The sequence below is a fragment of the Sceloporus occidentalis genome, unplaced genomic scaffold (genome assembly GCF_023333645.1).
Source record: "Sceloporus occidentalis isolate IW3139 unplaced genomic scaffold, rSceOcc1.0.p SCAF_1, whole genome shotgun sequence".
Classification (NCBI taxonomy): domain Eukaryota; kingdom Metazoa; phylum Chordata; class Lepidosauria; order Squamata; family Phrynosomatidae; genus Sceloporus; species Sceloporus occidentalis.
Window position 1 is genome coordinate 7,103,801 of NW_028316981.1, and position 20,257 is coordinate 7,124,057.

A 20,257-nucleotide genomic window follows, 5' to 3' on the forward strand; every position below is an offset into this window, starting at 1 on the left:
AAACAGAGTGTGTGTGAACATCTAAAATGATAAAAAGTCAACATGGGTTTCATAGAAACAATTCATGCCAGACAAATTTAATCTCTTTCTTTGAAAAAATTACTGGCTTGGTAGATGAAGGGAATACTGTGGATATAGTATATCTTGATTTCAGTAAGGCCTTTGACATGTTTCCCATGACAGTCTTGCAAACAAGCTTGTTAAATGTGGGCTAGACAAGGTAACTGTTACATGGATCTGTAATTGGTTGACTGGCCGAACCCAAAGGGTGCTCAACAATGGCTCTTTTTCAGCCTGGAGAGAAGTAACCAGTGGGGTCCCACAGGGCTCTGTCCTGGGCCCAGTGCTATTCAACATCTTTATCAAAGACCTGGATGACAGAATTGGGAGCATACTTATCAAATTTGCAGATTAGGAGGAATAGCTAATACTCCAGAGGACAGGATCAACATTCAAAATGATCTGAACAGACTAGAAAGCTGGGCCAAAGCTAACAAAATGAAATTCAACACAGTGAATTGTAAGGTACTGCACTTAGGGCAGAAAAATAAAATACACAGATATAGGATGGGTGACACCTGGCTGAATGAAACTACGTGTGAAAGGGATCTAGGAGTCCAAGTAGACCACAAGTTGAACATGAGTGAACAGTGTGATGTGGCAGCTAAAAAGGCCAATGCGATTTCAGGCTGCATCAATAGAAATATAGTGTCTAGATCAAGGGAAGTCACAGTGCCACTATATTCTGCTCTGGTCAGGCCCCACCTGGAATATTGTGTCCAGTTCTGGGCACCACAATTCAAAAAGGACATTGAGAAACTGGAGCATGTCCAAAGAAGGGCGACTAAAATGGTGAAAGGTCTGGAAACCTTGCCCTATGAGGAACGACTCAGGGAGCTGGGGATGTTTAGCCTGGAGAAGAGAAGGTTAAGAAGTGATATGATAGCCCTGTTTAAATACTTGAAGGGATGTCATATTGAGGAGGGAGCAAGCTTGTTTTCTGCTGCTTCAGAGAACAGGACCCGGAACAGTGGATGCAAGCTCCAGGAAAAGAGATTCCACCTCAACATTAGGAGGAACTTCCTGACAGTAAGGGCTGTTCAACAGTGGAATACACTCCCTCAGAGAGTGGTGGAGTCCCTCCTTGAAGGTCTTTAAGCAGAGGCTGGATGGCCATCTGTCGGGGATGCTTTAACTGAGAGTTCCTACATGGCAGAGGGTTGGACTGGATGGCCCTTGTGGTCTCTTCTACTTGAGGTCCTGTGGGTTCTTGACATCTGTGGAATGGAACCCGTACACCTAGCAAAGGCCGGCTGTATTAGGTTTTGGCTGTTCATAGTATCGGTAAAACATTCCTCCAGCAACACATGTCAAACAAATTTTCATGCTGTTAGCTTTCTTCATTGTCCAGCTTTTACAACCATGAATAGAAAATGGAAGTACTACAGCATACATTATTCTGATGTTGGTATTTTTAATATCTTTTATGTTTATATTTTATGTTTATTTTAATCTTATTTTATGTAATTGGACATTAGTAACCATATATACTCATGTATAGGTCTAGAAATTTGAGTCAAAAAATTGAACCAAAAAACCTGGGTCGACTTATCCATGGGTCAATGCAAGTGCTGTACCTTAACTCAAAATAGGATCCGTTTCCTTCACTGAGTAGAGAGGCAAAAGGTAAGAGCTTAGTCCATCCTGGGAGAACCCAAAAAAGCACCAACATCCTCTCCACTGTGGTCTGCTTCTGGCCTTTTTGAATGATTGGACAGGAAAGCAGAATCATTCCTTGGCATCATTTTCCTTTCCTTCATTCTTTACATCCTTTGCTGCCTGCTCCTAAGTTTTACCCTAGGGGCACAATTGATGTACATGGGGCACATCAAAATTCCTAATTTGGGCCCCAAAACCTGTCCTTGACTTATATATGAGGTCAACTTATATATTTATTTTATTTATTTTTATATTTTAATGCATGTATATTATTTATTTATGCTGACATTAGTATTGTTTTCCACCAGAGCACTTAATCTAGTTCCTTCCTTGCGGCCCTTCCAAGTCCTATTCTTCTTCTCATTTCTTTACTTCAGTCTCCATTTTGATTAATACAAAAAACATGTGAACAATGTATTGCATCAAACCAGTAACAGATATTTGTAAATGGAATTACAGTAAATATATGGGCCGTCTTCAATAGGCTTGACAGTACCACATCTCTATACTATGAAGCATTTAAGTTAGTATAGATGATGAAGTTCTTAATGTAAAAGTATGTAGATGTATATAAATGAACCACTTGGATATAGAAAGCTCCAAATCCTTTATTTCTTTTCGTCTAATATTGATAAACACCATTTTATCTTATTAAATCATTTACAGGGGAAATGTCAGCCATTTCACAAAAGCATAAAAAATTGCTGCTCCACCACTACATTTTTGAAGAACATTCAAATTTCAAAACTTAACGGTAAACTTTTTACCAGATGAAACAAGCAGGTGTGTATAGAATAAACAAAATATCTCTTTACCAGTAAAGAGCCTTTATAGTAGTAGTAGTAAAGTAGTAGTGAAGCCTTTAGAGCTATTAAATTACAGGAAAAATTAGAAGAATTCAGACCATCCTGACTTCAAATTGCCTATGTCAGTGCATTTGCACGCATGCTGGATGGATAGGTAGATAGATAGATAGATAGATAGATAGATAGATAGATAGATAGATAGATAGAGATAGACAGATAATTGAGAATGTTGAGAGCTTTAACTCCATATGAAATTTCATGTACAAATGATTTTCTCAAGATAAGATGGTTAATTTCAAACTTATATACAATCATAGATGAATCATTTGACCCTCAAAAAGGACAAATATGGGAATCAAATGTTAAAAAATCTTTTCAGATAAGAACTGGAGAAAATTTGGACTTTCCCAACATACAAATCAATTTCAACTCCTTCGAAAGAAATACCGATTTTAAAAAACCATTCAGAGGTGACATTTATCCCATTAAACTATAAAAATAATAACTATGCAATCTCACAAAATTGGCTTCTCTCCTGAGTGGGTTGTTTAATGACAGGAAAATGCTTGATGATAATTGAGCTGTGTCTTCCGTTTGAAACTCTTTCCACAATCCAAGCATTTAAATGGTTTCTCGCCTGTGTGACTTATTTGATGATAAATGAGACCTGTCTTCCTATTGAAGCTTCTTCCACACTCCAAGCATTTAAAAGGTTTCTCCTCTCCATGAATTACTTGATGTGAAGTGAGATGTTCCTTTCGACTGAATGTCTTTCCACATTCCACACATTTAAATGGTTTCTCCCCTGTGTGAACTACATGATGAGAAGTTAGGTGGGCCTTCTGATTGAAACTCTTTCCACACTCCAAACACTTAAATGGTTTCTCTCCTGTGTGAGATACTTGATGACGAATAAAGCTTCTCTTCCAACTGAAGCTCTTCCCACACTCCAAGCATTTAAATTGCTTCTCCCCTGTGTGAACTGCTTGATGATGAATGAAACTTGTCTTCAACATGAAGCTCTTTCCACACTCCAAGCATTTAAATTGTTTTTCCTCTGTGTGAGTTAACTGATGATAATTGAAGCTTGTCTTCAACCTGAAGCTCTTTCCACATACCAAGCATTTAAATGGCTTCTTCTGTGGGTGAGTTACTTGATGATCAATGAGGCTTCTCTTCCAAATGAAGCTCTCTCCACAGTCAGAGCATTCAAAAAGTTTCTTACCTGTATGTCCTGCTTCATAAGTCTGGTGTGTCTTCTGACTTGGGTTCTTTCCATACGCCAAGCTTATTATTGATTTCTCTCCTGAGTGCAATCGTTGATGTGACATAAACTGTGACCTACTACATGTGAAACTCTGGCCACATTTCAAACATTTAAATATTTTCTCTGTTATTTGAGATGTTTCATGGGAAATTAGCTTTTTCCTATAACTGTTAGTCTTTCTAGACTCAATATCCTTAAAAGATTTCTCCCCAATGTGAATATTCCTGTTAAGATTAAGACTTGCTTTACAGCTGAAGCTTCTCCCACATACAAGACATTCATTTTTTTCTTTTGGTCTTTGTGTTTTTATTTGGACTGAGATTCCTAAAATCTCACCACCAGGAAAAGTAGTGGATTTGTCTCCCCTACTCTCTTTATCTGTTCTGGTTCTTTTCTCTTCCATCTTCTTACACCTGGCTCTTTTCACCAAAGCCGTGATTCGTTTTTCATTCCCTTTGACATCACATCCTGCAAATAGGAAAAAAACGATTAAGCTAATATGACTGCTTAACGGACATCAATGTGAGCAGGATATGGGATAGATCAGGGGTAGGCAACCTGCGGCCCGCGGGCCGGATGCGGCCCGGCAAGGCCTTGGGACCGGCCCCAGCTCGGTCCTGCCGCCAATTGCCGCCGGGGCCTTTGGGGGGCAATTGTCTATAGAAGCCTCAGAAACATGCATTTATATTAACATTTTTTTAAAAATCAGCAATTTTTTTTGCGTGTCCTCCATTTTTTTAAAAAAAGTGTCTGCCATTTGAAAATTTTGTCCTACATTTGTCCTGGTTTATTTATATATTTAATTTTTTAAAAAAATATTTAATTATTTATTTTTTGGCTTCGGCCCCCCAGTTGTCTGGGGGACAGCAACCTGGCCCCCGGCTCAAAAAGGTTGCCTACCCCTGGGATAGATAAATGGGACTCCAGAGCATCTCTATTTCCTGGGAATCCTGTGGGAGAGACAGCTTGAAGTAATACATTATTTAGAGAAGCTCAAAGCTGCTTGCATCTATAAAAGCATGAACCCAGAAACCATCCTAAATCAACTACGTCTTGCTGTCAAGAGAATAACAAGATGTATGGTCTCCTTCTCAAAAATAATGCAGAAGGGGAACTACACTGTGCTTCACAGCAAAACCCCAAGAAACACTTTAATTAATTAATTAATTCATTCATTCATTCATTTCTATCCTGCCTTTCTCTTATTATCTAACAACATATAAAAATAGTCTTTTGTGTGTTTTTTGGGCTAAGTGACCATGTTATAGAAGAGTTTATTCCTGACATTTCGCCAGCATCTGTGGCTGGCATCTTCAGAGAATGCTGACCTGGAAGGGAGTAGGTATATATATACTGTGTGACCCTGTGTAAGGAGGAGTGATTCCCATGTTAATCTGTGTATTGTTCTGTTGTTGATGGCTGGGCCTCAGTGTAGGAGGCTATGCAAAAGAGGATCAGTGTCTGTTTATTGGTGATCATTGTCTGCTGGGAAAGCTCCTGACCCTGGGTGATTTCTCATTTGCATTTGCTAAGTACTGATTTTGCTGTTTTGCAGGACTTAAAACTTTAAAAACAGCTCCCCAGAACATTAAAAGCACATCCCAGTTATCTTAAACTACCCAAACTTTAATTTTTATTGGTGGCTAGGAAGTAAGCAAAAGATGGGGAGACTAAGTAAGCCCTTTGAGGGCACACCTTTGGGACAGGGCAGTTTCCCACATAGTAAAGGTAAAGGTAGTCCCTTAATATGAATGCCTAGTCATAACTGACTATAGGGGGCTGTGCTCATCTCTGTTACTAAGCCAAAAATCCAGCATTTTCCAACAATGACTCCTGTGGTCATGTGACCAGCACTGAATGCTGTTACCATCCCACCGAAGTGGTACCTATTTATCTACTTGTATTTTCATGCTTTTGAACTGCTAGGTTGTCACAAACTGGGACTAGTGACAGGAGCCCATCCCATCATGCAGCACTCGGGCCTTGAACTGCCAGACTTTCGATCTTCCAATAGTCAGAATTGGCATTTTAACCCCTAAACCACCACATTCCCACATAGTACTATTAAATTATGAATTTTATATCATGCATTTTAAATATGGATTGTTCTGATATGTGAACACCTTTTTTGTCCTTTTAAATTGATGTGTGTTTTAACTTTAAAAAAAATTATGTTGTTTGTCATGCCTTGATCCATAGGGAGAGGCAGACAATAAATACATAAATAACTCCCACTATGCTACTTAGCAGCATATCTGCATCCTGATCCACTGTAGACTTGACCAGGTTGGCCAGCTTAGGGCTTCATGTGAAGAGAGGGAGCCCTGGTGGTGCAGTGGTTAAATGCCTGTATGCAGCCACAAATGTGTGAGTTCGATCCCAACGGCTCCAAGGTTCCAATCAGCCTTGCATCCTTCTGTGGGCTGTTAAAATGAGTACCCAGCTTGTTGGGGGCAATTAGGTTACACAGCTTAGGGAGTGCTTAGTTCACTGATAAGTGGTATAGAAATGTACATGCTATTGCTATTGGTAAGAGATCCCTTAAACCAGTTGTCTTCAAACTGCCCTTTAAGAGATTTTGGACTTCAGCTCCCCAAAGCCTCAGCAATGTTGCCCAATAGTTTGGGATTCTGGGAGTTGAAGTCCAAAATCCCTTAAAGAGCACAGCTTGGGTACCACTGTCTTAAACCAATCCAGCAGGAAAGAGATCACTTAGAAAACTGAAATGCAAGAAGATGGCAGGAAGAGCCAACAGTTTTACTACCCCTTGCAAACTGATTTTGCTGTAGCATAAGCAGAAGGGAGCTTACCCAGGGAAGCCACAGTCTTCAAATTGTCCTCCATGACTTCTCTATGCAGGGTCCTTTGGTCTGGATTCATCAGGGCCCACTCCTCCTCACTGAAATGCACAGCCACCTCCTCAAAGGTCACCTGGAAAAAGAAATTACACCTTTAGTGAGCATGCTGAAGCCAACTGGGAAGAAAACAAGGTAGCTTAGGCGCATTACAAACGCGCACAAAGTACGCGCTCCGCACATACTAGGGTTAGGAAGGGGCGTGCTAGGGTTAGGAAGGTCTTAACTTCTTCACGGCCCCAACCCTAGTACGCGCAGAGCGCGTATGAAATGGCAGCGCCCGTCCACACGAGGGCCGCCATCTTGACATCTCAGACGCACAGTGCCCGGACGTCGCGCGGCGGAAGTGACGCCGCGAGTGTGCGACTAGTGCCTTGCAGTGCCACTTCTGGGTGGCAAGAAGAAGCACCATTTCAGTGCTTCTTTTTAGCTGCACCGGGAAGCCTCATGGTCTGGCCACTGGGGCTTCTCGGCGCAGCTAATGACAGCGGCGGCAGACCGCTCGCTTTTGGGTAGTCTGTAACGCGCCTTAGGTTTGCTGAATGTGACTTAATTTGTTGCATAAAGGCACTCAGAGTTACATTCGTGGGCAACCTTGACTGAAAGGAGAATGGTTTTGCCTAGCCCAGAAGGACAAGCACAGAACCAGAGACCCAGCCTGACTTTTCTTGGCCTACCAAGGAATTTCGCTCCTACCTGATCCAGGCACACAGAAACTGCTCTTGGTGCATCAAATGGAAGAGATGAGCTGTGACATTTTGGCCATGGCTGCATTTCATTGCCTGGAGGGAAGCAAAAGATAAAACTGTCCCTTTTGCATCTGACCAACATGGGAGTAAAAGCTGAGGACAGTCAGAATATCAACCCTCAAAACCAGCCCTTCAGCTATCCTGATTCCATATATTGCTTTTGGATCTTTGCCAAGAGATACACCAGCTGCATATTTTCTTCTATAACTTAACCCATGTTTAGCATAAGGCCTCTATGAAAGTGCTGGTTTGAAAAGAAATCCTTAAACAGATGAAGCAAAACATTTACTGGATTGGGATCCCTTCCCCACAGGGGCTCCTCAGGGGAGCAAATATACAGTCCACCTATTTCAGGCACACTAAGACAGGGTGATCCACTGATTTTTTTTTTACCCATCTTGGTGGTGTTTCTCTCATCCCGCTGTTGCATCCATCGGCACTGCTCTCTCCTTCCAGAATCTGAGAGAGCCTTCTCTGCTACAGGAAAGCCACCAGCCCCTTCCACATTAAGCTCCTTGGGAAAAAATAGTAACAAGTATTACAAAGAGAAAGGTCAGAAAAGATAAAGGACCAGGAGAGGGTTTAGATCTTCCATCCTTGGTAATTCCCAGAAAATATATACAGTAGATTGGGTTGGATGCTTACAATATCTTTGAAATTACTAGGATAAAGCTTTCACCTGGTGATTTTCCTGTTCTGCCTGGCTCAGGAGAAAGCCTTCAGCCAGGGCCACTGCCTGGGAACTGGTCTCTGCTCCACATTCCCTGATCCAGTTTGCCATCTCTGGAGGAAGGACAGCCAGGAACTGGTCCAGGATCACCAGGTCCAAGATCTGGGCTTTGGTGTGCCTCTCTGGCTTCAGCCACTGATGGCAAAGAGTGTGCAGTCGGCTGCAAACCTCTCGGGGCCCCTCAGCCTCCTTGTAGCAGAACTGCTTGAAATGCTCCTGCTGTACATCTGAATGGGACATGTCTTCTGTCAGGCTCTTCTGTCTGGATGCTCTGCCGAATTCCCCACAGCTCCCAGCTGGAAGACTTGGAAGACCTTTTTCTAACTCCAGGCCAGCTGAACCTTTCTTTTCCATCTTTGATTGGTGCTCCTAGGCAGTTTCCAAGATGGCCAATGAGGCTCTTCTCCCTGCTGTCAGATCCTCCCTCAAGGGAAAATACTGGGGACATAGTCCTAGAAAGGAAAGAAGATGTTTTGTGAATGAGGCATGAGGAAGGCTCTCTTGAGATGGGGATAACTGATGCTCAGTTTCACCCAAGATATGTGGTCCTTTCCTTCTGTATAGAAGACCAACACTATAACTGAAGGAAAAGGTAGAAGTGTTTTCCTATCCTTCTAGGCAACAGATTGAAACCACGCTATTCAGAATCCTTCCAACAGCTGTGTCACCATCAATGTGTCATTCCTCAATCTCTATGTTTCCCCTTTAGTGTCCATGTCAACCCTGCTTGGAAGTCTTTAAACAGAGGCTGGATGGCCATCTGTCGGGGATGCTTTGGGAGTTCCTGCACGGCAGAGGGTTGGACTAGATGGCCTTGTGCTCTCTTCCAACTCTATGATTCTATGACTCTATGTGATGCCCCCCTCCCTTGAAAGTTCTTGTTCACCTAAAAGAGACACAGAATTATCAGTTGAAAAGATTCATCAGAAGTCAGAAGAACAGCTTGCCACTTTTTTCTGTTCAGTAGGTCAGTTCAGGATCAGGGCAGGAGGAAGAGAAGTAAACAGTCCCAAGGAAAGGTAGAAGCTCATTTAATGACAGTGTTCTTCCATTGTGCCCTGTGCAGCAACTGATTATAGCCTCATACTGTGTCTGAGGAAAAGGATCTGGGCCAGATACCTCCACTTGGAGCTGGAAGGGGCCCCAAAGGCCACTGAGTCTAATCCTTCCTCTCAATGAGGGAACATTTCCTCCTCCTCTTACTATGAACTGACAGGAGAGTTTGGTTGGCATCTGTCAGGCATTCTGCCGAGTCACTTCAACTGCCAAGTCTTTTTCTTCAGAGGGAGAGTTTTAAAGGAGGGACCATAACAGAAGAGATGGTTAAGAGGTGACATGATAGCCCTGTTTAAGTATTTCAAGGAGTGTCATATTGAGGATAGAGCAAGCTTGTTTTCTGGTGCTCCATACTTGGACATGGAGCAATGGATTCAAATGACAGGGAAACAGATTCCACTTAAACATTAGGAGGAACGTCCTGACAGTAAGAGCCGAATGGGGAGTCCAACCAACCCCCTTCTGCCATGCAGAAACACATAATCAAAGCACCCCCAAAAGATAGCCATCCAGCCTGTTTAAAAACCTCCAGAGAACCCTCTGAGGAAGTGGTTTCCACTGTCAAACAGCTCTTACTGTCAAGAAGTTCCTTGTTATGTTTAGGTGGAACCTCTTTTCCTGTAGTTTGCGCATCCATTGCTCCAGTTCCTATTCTCTAGAGCAGCAGAAAACAAGTTTGCTCCATCCTCAATATGACACCCCTCCAAACGTGCAAACAGGGCTATCATGTCCCCTCTTAACCTTGTCTTCTCTTAAAACAATCTAGATTAAAAACATTACATTCCAATCCTTTTGTATGGAGAAAGGCAAGGACTTTCTGGCACAGTAGATGTATACCTTAAAGCAAGAGTCTTGGCTGATGCACATATAACAAAAGGCATTTCTCCTCAGAGGGAGTTTTGAACCCAGAGAAACTGACTTTGGGCAGGGAGATGTTTTGCTTTAACAACTGACCACTGTAAGATCCAAAAGAGATATATCCTCTTTCTCAGCCCTTGGGAAATGTAAGGCAAGGAAGGGACCCCTTGGCCTCTTTTTATGGGTCTCATTGCATTCTCTCTCCCATTTGCAGGGGGCCATGAATAGGCTTCAGATCCTGAGGCTTTTATGGCACTCTCTTCTGCCTCCCAAGATGTAGGTTTATCCCCCCCCCCCCTTAAAAATGGCCCAGGCTAAACTAAAATTAATACCCAGCTGAACCTGAAAGGGCCTCCTCACTCCCTTCCCTTTTCTCTCCCCTTCTTTACCCTTTTTCGCATCTAGAGGGTCTCCCTCCCTCTATTTCTCTTCCCCCCCCCCCCAAGAAAGAAAGAGAAAGAAAGGGGGACCTTCCCTGCCCCTTTGCAACCCTCCTGCTGGGCTCATGTCCCACCTCCAGACTCAGAACAGGACTCGCACTCGGAGCCTGGAGAGGAGGAAGAACAGCCTCTCCTCCTCCTCCTCTTCCTCCATTGTTTTTACCTCTCTAGGAACTCTTTCCTTCATCTTAACCCTTGGGAAGCCAAACAGCTCCCTCTTTCTCTGGAAAGAGAGGCTCTCTCCTCCTTTGGCTGGTTTTAGGGGTGAATTTTTGAAAACATTTGTTCCATTTCCAGGGAGACTTCCGTTGAACAAAGCCTCTCATATAGAAAAAGCCTTTGTAAAAAGGGTTCTTCTTCTTTTGCTGGAATGCAAAGAGAAAAACCAATCTGGAAGGGGTCCTGATGGCCCAGTGGCCCCCAAACTGTGCCCTTTAAGAGATTTTGGACTTAGGCAACACGGGGATTCTGGGAGCTGAAGTACAAAATTTCATGAAGGAGCAGTTTGGGGACCATTGTTTATGGCACCTTTGACTTAAAACTTAAAAACTGCCCTTCAAGCCTCAGTGCTATGGAATCCAGGGATCTGTAGTTTTTCGTGGCACCAGAGCTCTTGGATAGAGAGAATGCTCAATGTCTCCCCAAATTATATTGTTTTAATGTATTTTAAGCATTTTAATCTTTTTAAACTTGATTTTAGCACTGAATTTGTTTTAATTATTGTAGTAATTTAATTCTATTTTAATATACTATTCGTGTATGTTTTAAACTGTATGGTGTTTTTTAATGTTGTGGGCCACCCTGAGTCTCATCCTTGGGAGAAGGGTGGGATATAAATAAATATAAATAATAACAATAATAATAAATTGCAGTTCCCAGAATTCCAGAGCATTGAGTCATGGGCAGTTAAAGCAGCTGTGTCAACCTGGAGTACTTATCCCTCCACATTCACTGGGGTTAAGGGCACAGGAGTCAGACCCCCATGAATGGGGAATAAAACCCATGTAATAAAAACACTGTTTTTACCTGAGAGAACACCTCTCTATGAATCTCTAGGTCCTCCAGGGCAGCTCTATGGTCAATATTTCCCAGACACTGACCACAGAATTGTGCCAGAGGAGCTGCAAAGGCCTAGTGGAGAGTTCTCTCTAGGAATCTCTAGATGTCCTTCAGTGTGAATTTTGGTTAAAGCTGACCATAGAGTTACAATGGAGGAGCTACAAAGGCCTAGTTCCCAGGATTCCCTAGCATTGAGTTAGGGCAGTTAAGGTGGCCTCAAACCAGATTATTTCTGCAGTGTGCTTTGGCCCCTCAGTTAAGCTTTTGACAGTCCAGTGTTGCTAATTTCCAGGGAATTCCCCAGTTTCCGGGTAATAAAAAACCCCATTCTGGGTAATTTCCAGGTATTAAAAAATTGTGGGGAATTTCCACGGAATTAAACTTTCCCATTGGTAATCCTTTCCGTTTATGGGGTATTAAACCTTCCTATTCATTCCCATCCCTTTAGGCCCCCGTCCCAGTCGGATCTTCCAAGAGGCTGATGGGAATCGTAGTCCCATCCCTCCGTTTGCCCATCCGAAGAACTTAAACTACACCCCCAGCCAGGCAAGCCATGCACGAGGCCAGGCCTAGATCATCCCCAATCCAATCTCACACTCAGCAGCCTTAGCCAAATGCTGCTTGCCTCGTCCTGATTGACCAAAATTGCTCTTACATCCTATCCTGCCCTACCCTGTTGGCGCTGTGGTTCAATGCTTATACTGCAGCCACTCACTCACAAACCATAAGATTGTGAGTTCAATACCAGCAAAAGGGCTCAAGCTCAACTCAGGCTTGCCTCCTTCTGAGGAGGTCACTAAAATGAGTACCCAGATTGTTGGGGGCAATTAGCTTACACTTTGTAAAACGCTTAGGGAGTGCTTAAGTGCACTGGTAAGCAGTATAGAAATGTACTTGCTATTGCTACTTCAGTCTGCTCCCTCAGATGGATTTGGAAATAATAATAATAATAATAATTGTAGGGATATATTGTAGCCCCTTTGAGACTCCCTGCAAGAAAGGGGCTGGCAGCGTGAGCTTTCCTAAACTTAAGTTCACTTCCTCAGGTGCATTTGATTATAATAATAATAATAATAATAATAGAGCTCTTGTAGCCCCTTGGATACTCACTGCAAGAAAGGGGCTGGCAGCATGAGCTTTCCTATACCTAAGTCCACTTCTTCAGATGCATTTGGAAATAATAATAATAATAATAATAATAATAGAAGAGAGATCATGTAGCACCTTTGAGACTCACTGCAAAAAAAGAGTTGGCAGCATGAGATTCCCTAGACTCAAGTCCACTTCCTCAGGTGCATTTGGATATAATAATAATAATAATAATAATAATAATAATAGAAGAGAGATCTTGTAGTACCTTTGAGAATCACTGAAAGAAAGAAGTTGGCAGCATGACCTTGCCTAGATTTAAGCATACTTCCTCATATGCATGGGAATTGTAGTTTATTGTGGCACCACAGCTCTTTCTCACAAAACTACAATTCCCAGGATTCCCTAGCACTGAGCCAGGGCAGTTAAAGCAGTCTCAAACTGGATTATTTCTGCAGTATGGATTGGACCTTGAGCATTTTTAATAACTAAGGTCCAAAACACACTGCAGAAATAATCCAGTTTGAGACCGCTTGAACTGCCCTGGCTCAGTGCCAGGGAATCTAGCATGATCTTTGGTAAACTTGAGCTTACTTCCTCAGCTGCATGGAGTGGAAGGTCCAGGGACTGAGCTACATAAAAGCAGGCTGTGTGGCAGATTAGCAATAGAAATGCACAACTATTGCTATTCTATTGCCATTTTTGAAGCTGGTGTGAGGCTCTCCTTCCATATTCCAAATTGTCATGGGTATTGGACTGTTAGGGAGAGAAGAGAGTAGCCAGAGACATATCCATCAAGCCTCTCTCTGCTGCCTTTCTCCCAGAAAGGGACCCAAGGCCTCTGACAAGATAAAAACTTTTTAAAAGATATTACAGTAAAAATTTTAAGACAATTAAAAACATCTAGATAAAACCATATAAAATTAACACAAAAACATGCAAATGTCAAAAAATGCCCATCGGCACTCTAAATCAGGCAAACAGGCGCCAGAGGATAAATGGACATGAATCAGCCATTAGGAATGGGAATACACAAAAACCGGTGGCAGGCAGGACATTTCAATCTCCCTGGGCATTCCATCTCAGACCTCAGAACAGAGATCCTTGAACAAAAGAACTACAAAGGTAGATTGGAAAGAGAAACAGTAGAACTGGATTCATCCACAAACTACAGTCTCTCAGCAATGGATTGAACAAAGACAATGGTTTCTTGACTCACTACACACACGTCAACGCTATCAGACAGCATCTTCATGCAGGTGCCCTATATTCATCTATTTCTCCCATCACAGGCTAGTCCCATTGCAAAACTGGATCTGCCAGTTTATCTCTATGCACCAAGACCAGTTTCCTATGCCTTTGTGCATTAACAACCATCTTTTAAACAGGACCTGCAACTTCAGTTACAAAGGATTTGTAATTTGAATTGACATCCTCATATACCAATGGCACATGCATATATATATATATATATATATATATATATGCGCCTGTGCCTGAGAAAGTAGACTGAAGTCTAGAAAAGCTCGTGCTGCCAATTTCATTCGGTTAGTCTCAAAGGTCCTACAAGAACTCTACACATACAGTTCCCAGGATTCCCTAGTAGTTAAAGTGGTCTCAGATTGGACTTTTTTTTACACATATTTGCCAGATTTAAACAAGCAGGTACATATAGAATAAATGAAAATCTCTTTATAAATAGTAAACTCTTTATAGCTATTTTAGGAAAAAATAGATGAATTCAAATAATCCTGACTTCAAATTGCCCAAGTTAGTGCTTTTTTATGCATGCTAGATGAGTAAGATTATAGGAAGATCATTAGGGTTGTTGAGAACTTCAGCACATGAAATTTAATGCATAAGTAATTTTCTCAAGATAGAGGGATAATTTCAAACATTTGTAAAACCATCATAGAGAATTTATTTGACACTCACTAAATGGCAAAGCTAACATGAGTGCTGCTAGATAAGGAATAGTCTCTTCTTTGACCATGGATGAGCTTCTGTTCATAAATTAGATCTTAATTATGTAATGTAGAAAGAAGGTAAGGATCTTCAACCAATATCTTTGATTCTTCAAGGATTCCACCAAACATTGCACTGATGGTGTGTTTATATCTGGGTCCCCTGTTCTATCATTTTTGAAATCACAGTTAGCTTTCTCTACTATAAAAAGTAATCAGGCAATGGTTTGATGTGAAAATGTATTGTTCTCCTATGCCTCTTTCCAAGCTCTAAGCACCTACATTGTTTAAATGGATTCTCCACTCCATGAACTATTTTAAGATTAGTTTTTCCCCCCAACTAAAACTTTTCCCGCACACCAAGCATTTTTATGGTGTCTTCCTTTGAGAATTTCTGTGTTGGTTCCTGTCCAGAACCATTTCCATATTCCAGGCATTCAAATGGATTTTCCCCTGTGTGTAGAGACAGATGAAAAGTGTTTGTCTTCTGAGTGAAAGTTGCTCAAGCAAGCTAAGTTTTCTGACATCTTTTCAAATTCCTGACATTCAAATGGTATCTTCCCTGCATGAGTTAATTGATAAATAGCAATTTGTCCATTCTGAGTGAAACTCTTTCTGTACTGCTAACATTTAAATGGTTTCTCCCCTGTATGATCCAATTCATGCGCAGCTAGGTAACTCTTACAACTGAAAGTCTTTCCACATTCCTGGCATTTAAATGGTTTCTCTCCTGTGTGAGCTACTTGATGAGTGGTGAGGTGCATCTTTTGGTTAAAACTCTTTCCACATTCCAAACATTTAAATGGTTTCTCTGCTGTGTGAGTTAACTGATGACGAGTGAAGCCTGACTTCCAACTGAAACTTTTCCCACATTCCTGACATTTAAATGGTTTCTCCCCTGTGTGAACTGCCTGATGAGAATTGAAGTGGGTCTTCCGATTAAAACTCTTTCCACACTCCAAACACTTAAATGGTTTCTCTCCTGTGTGAGTTAATTGGTGAAGAGTGAAGCCTGACTTCCAACTGAAACTTTTCCCACATTCTAGGCACTGAAACGGTTTCTCTCCTGTGTGACTTGCTTGATGATCTGTTAGGCTTTTCTTCCAGCTGAAACTTTTCCCACATTCTATGCATTTAAATGGTTGCTGTGCTGCATGAGTTGTTTGATGAGCTGCAAGGCTTTGCTTCGAACGAAAACTTTTCCCACACTCTAGGCATTTAAATGGTTTCTCTTCTCTGTGTGTTAATTGATGACAAGTGAGACTTCTCTTCCAGCTGAAACTCTTTCCACACTCCAGGCATTTGAATGGTTTCTCTGAGGTGTGAGTGGTTTGATGAGAAGTGAGGTGTGCCTTCCGACGGAAGAATTTCCCACACTCCAAGCACTTAAATGGCTTCTCCCCTGTATGGATTCTTTGATGACAAGTGAGATGTTCTTTTTGACTGAATTTCTTTCCACATTCCATGCATTTAAATGGTCTCTCCCCTGTGTGAACTGCTTGATGATAAGTGAGGTGGATCTTCTGTTTGAAACTCCTTCCACACTCCAAGCATGTAAATGGCTTCTCCCCTGTGTGAATTGCTTGATGAGGAATGAGGCTTCTCTTCCAACGGAAGCTCCTTCCGCACTCCAAGCATTTATAAGGTTTTCCCTCTGTGTGAATTGCTTGATGAGAAGCAAGGTGTTCCTTTCGAATGAATTTCTTACCGCATTCCAGGCATTCAAATGGTTTCTCCCTCGTGTGAACTGCATGATGCCGAGTAAGAGTTATCTTCTGCCTGAAGCTCTTTCCACACTCCAAGCATTTAAATGGTTTCTCCCCTGTGTGAGTTGCTTGATGATGAATGAGGCTTATCTTCCAACTGAAGCTCTTTCCACATTCCAAGCATTTAAAAGGTTTTTTATGTGCTGCTTTATGACTTTTTCCACATTCCAAGCCTATTAATGATTTCTCCCCTGAGTGCAGTCTTTGATGTTCCAGAAACTGTGGCCTACACCTGAAACTGTTGCCACATTTAAAACATTTAAATCGTTTCTCTATTATTTGAGATATTTCATGGGAAATTAGTTTTTTCCTATAACTGTCAATGTTTCTACTCTCGTCATCCTTACAAGATTTTTCCCCTGTGTGAATTCTCCTGTGATGATTAAGGCTTGCTTTACAGCTGAAACGTCTCCCACAATCAAAACAAAGACATTCACTTCCTTCCTTTGCTCTTTGAGCACTTTGGGGGACTGAAATTCCAGAAATATCAAGAGCCAGAAATCCAGGGGAGGTGACCCTCCTCTTCTCTTGAGTATCTATTCTGATTCCTTTCTCTTCCTTCTCTTTATTTCTGGCTCTTTTGATCATGGGCCTGATTAGGTCTTCAATCCCATTTATATCACTTCCTGGCAAGGAGAAAAAACATAGTCAAAGTCCAAGTCAGAAATAAAGACTGAATTAACATGACCGCTTAACAGACATTAACGTGAGCAGACTACTGAAATGACATACAAGACTCAACAGCATCTCCCAGCTGCTCTCCTGAGAAGCCTGTGGTAGAGGCTGCTCAAAGCAGAGAGTTATTTGAAAATGCTCAGTTTCTTAAACCCATGAAAGCATGAACCGAGGAACCATCCTCTCTCTCAACCAAACTCAGCTGTGCTTATTGCCAAGAGACTAACAGATAAGATAGATCATCCTCTTTATTAAAAATGAGGAAGGGGAACTGTACTGCAGTCCACAGGTGCTATACCAAATCCTCAATAAAAAACTGATATATACAGTCAACACTCTGTTTTTTGCAAAAATGGAGTTTCACATATATTCAAGCCCCATTGGCTTGAATATAGGTGCACCCCATTATTTTCCCCTCCATTCATCCTTTGCGCATAAGTGAGGGACACGAATTCCAAAGCTGCGGGAATGGAGGGAGGACTGTATTATTACAGCCCTCCATATCCACGGATTTTTAATCCATGGATTCAAGCAGCCATGACTTGAAAATATTCTAAAATATATAAATTTCAAAAAGCAAATTTTGATTTTACTATTTTATAAAGGACACCATTTTACTATGTCACTGTATTTAATGGGACTTTAGCATCCATAGCTTTTGGTATCCACAGGAGGTTCTGGAACCAAACTGCAGCAGATATTAAGTTCCCACTGCATTACACTACTACTACTACTACTACTACTACTACTGCTACCACCATAATTATTACTTTAGTAATTTCTGTCCTGCCTTTCTCTGAATAATGAGACTCTAGGCAGCTTGCAACATATTTAAAAATACAGATTAAAACTATTCAAATGTGGCAACAAAAGTATACACATTTTACAAAAATTAAACAATTGATCATTTTAAAAACATAAAGCATTGAATACATTAAAATTCATTAGAAGTGTAGATGTGCTACACGCTGCAAATGGGCTGTCTGTTTCCTGAAATCATCCACTGTAGCCTTGACCAAGGTGAGCCAGTTTAGGATTTCCTGTGAAGAGATTCCTGAAACCAACCCAGCCGGAAGCGGATGATTTAAGACTATTGAAATGCAACAAGATAGCAGAAACAGATAATAAAGAGTTTCACTACTACTTGCAAACTGACTAGATCTAAGCATGAGAAGAAGGGAGCCTTACCAAGAGAAGTCACCATCCCCAAAGTTTCCTCCATGACTTCCCTATGCAGGGTCCTTTGTTTTGTATCCAGCAAGGCCCATTCCTCCTTACTGAAATATACAGCCACTTCCTCAAATGTCACCTAGAAAAAGAAATGATACCCATCAGCCAAACATGCAGAAGTGAATTGGAAAAGAAAAGGAAATAGTAAAGTCGAAGGCTTTCATGGCTGGCATCCATAGTTTTTTGTGGGTTTTTCGGGCTATGTGGCCATGTTCTTTGCTAGAACATGGCCACATAGCCAGAAAAACCCACAAAAAAAACTACAAAAGGAAATAGTTTAGGGCTGTTAGAAGCAATCTACTTTTTTGTATAAAGGCACTCATAGCCAATTTGGTGAATAACTTCGATTAAAAGAAAGGAAAAGGGAGCGGTTCTGCCTGGCCCAGAGAGACAAGCAGGGAACCAGACCCCAGCCTGACCCCTTCTTGGCTCAGGCCCCTACCTGAACCTGGTGTGCAGAAGCTGTTCTCAGTGCATCAAAAGGAAGAGAGGAACTGCAAGATTTTGGCCATGGCTGTGTTTCATTGTCTGGAGGGAAACAAAAGGCAAAACTGTTCTCTCTGCTCCTGACTGCCATGTTTTCCTACTCATGCAAACAAAACCAAAGATATTTGAGGGGACAGTTTTTGTAGAGGGCACAAGGAAATATACCAAAGAAAACTGACTCCCAAAGCAGCTTCCCAGTGAAGTCTTCAGAAGGGCACAATATCATTAAAAAATCTCACTGGCATGTGCATGAATATCAAACTTGGTGGTGGATAGATTTCTCTAATTCTGGTGGTTAGTACTGTAATATTGTGTTTCTCTAACTCTGGCAGTTAGCAATACCCATGTTCTTCCCACACTGAAAGGGAGTAAAAGCAGAGAACTACCAGATTATCAACCTTCAGAACCATCCCTTCAGCTGCACTTATACTAGTTTTGCATGTTTGCGAAGAGATACACCAGCTGTGTGCTTCCCTTTATGTTTAATGCAATTCCTGTTTACCATAAAGGCTCTTGAAGTTGCTGGTTTGAACAGAAAATCCTTAAACAGTTGAAACAAAACATTTACTGGTGACTGATCCCTTCCCCACATGGGCTCCTCAAGGGAGCAGACAATCAGTCCACCTATTTCAAGCAGACCCAAGATGGGGAGACTAAGCTGGGAAATGTCCACTGATTCTTTACCCATCATAGTTGTGCTTCTCTCATCTCGCTGTACCATCCACTTGCAGTGCACTGTTTTTCCAGAGTCTGAGAAAGCCTTCTCTGGCACAGGAAAGTCGCCACGCTCTTCTAGAATGAGCTCCTTTGGGGGGAGGGGGGGATAATAAGCATCATATAGAGAAAGATCAGAAAAGATCACAAGCAATTTTGGATCTCCCCTTCTTGACGATTTCCAAGCAACAGATTGGGTCAGATACTTACAATATTTTTGAAATTACTAGGACAAAAATTTTTCCCACGTGCTACCTTTCCTGCTTATTCTCTGCTGCCTGGCTCATTAGAAAACCTTCGCTCAAGGCCATTGCCTGGCAACAGGTCTCTGCCCCACAGTCCCTGATCCAGGTTTCTGGGGGAAGAACAGCCAGGAACTGGTCCAGGATCACTAGGTTTGGGATCTGAGCTTGAGCATGTCTCTCTGGCTTCAGCCACTGATGGCAAAGAGCGTGGAGTCAGCTGCAAACCTCTCAGGGGCCCTTGGTCCTCCTTGTAGCAGAACTGCTTAAAATGCTCCCGCTGCACCTCTGAATGGAACGTATCTTCTGTCAGGCTATTCTGTGGTGTTGCTCTGGAGAATTTCCCACTGCTCCCAGCTGAAAGATATGGAAGGCCTTTTCTTAACTCAGGGCCAGCTGAGCCTTTCTTTTCCATATTTTATTTGGCTTCCAAAATAGCCAAAGAAGCCTGTTGCTAGATCCTGCCTCAAAGCAAAAAACATGGGGGCACCAAATCCTAGAAAGTAAAGAAAAATGTTTTGTGAGAGAAGCATGAGGAATGCTTGCTTGAGC

At 41.9% G+C, this 20,257-nt stretch overlaps 2 protein-coding genes across 2 annotated transcripts; both read right to left on the minus strand.

The window, feature by feature from the left end:
* Nucleotides 1-2,737: 2,737 nt before the first annotated feature.
* On the minus strand, nucleotides 2,738-10,325 carry LOC149320549 (zinc finger protein 446-like). Its single transcript, XM_089504621.1, has 6 exons — nucleotides 10,020-10,325; nucleotides 8,076-8,578; nucleotides 7,790-7,910; nucleotides 7,344-7,429; nucleotides 6,603-6,723; nucleotides 2,738-4,260 (listed from the first exon to the last, which is right to left on the minus strand). Exons 2-6 carry the CDS (start codon nucleotides 8,478-8,480, stop codon nucleotides 3,074-3,076), a joined length of 1,920 nt encoding a protein of 639 aa, XP_089360747.1. The 5' UTR covers nucleotides 8,481-8,578; nucleotides 10,020-10,325; the 3' UTR covers nucleotides 2,738-3,073.
* A 4,270-nt stretch (nucleotides 10,326-14,595) lies between these two features.
* On the minus strand, nucleotides 14,596-19,802 carry LOC149320550 (uncharacterized). Its single transcript, XM_089504433.1, has 4 exons — nucleotides 19,434-19,802; nucleotides 18,706-18,791; nucleotides 18,222-18,342; nucleotides 14,596-16,984 (listed from the first exon to the last, which is right to left on the minus strand). The coding sequence occupies exons 1-4, from the start codon at nucleotides 19,468-19,470 to the stop codon at nucleotides 15,216-15,218; spliced, it is 2,013 nt and encodes a 670-aa protein (XP_089360559.1). The 5' UTR covers nucleotides 19,471-19,802; the 3' UTR covers nucleotides 14,596-15,215.
* Nucleotides 19,803-20,257: the final 455 nt, after the last annotated feature.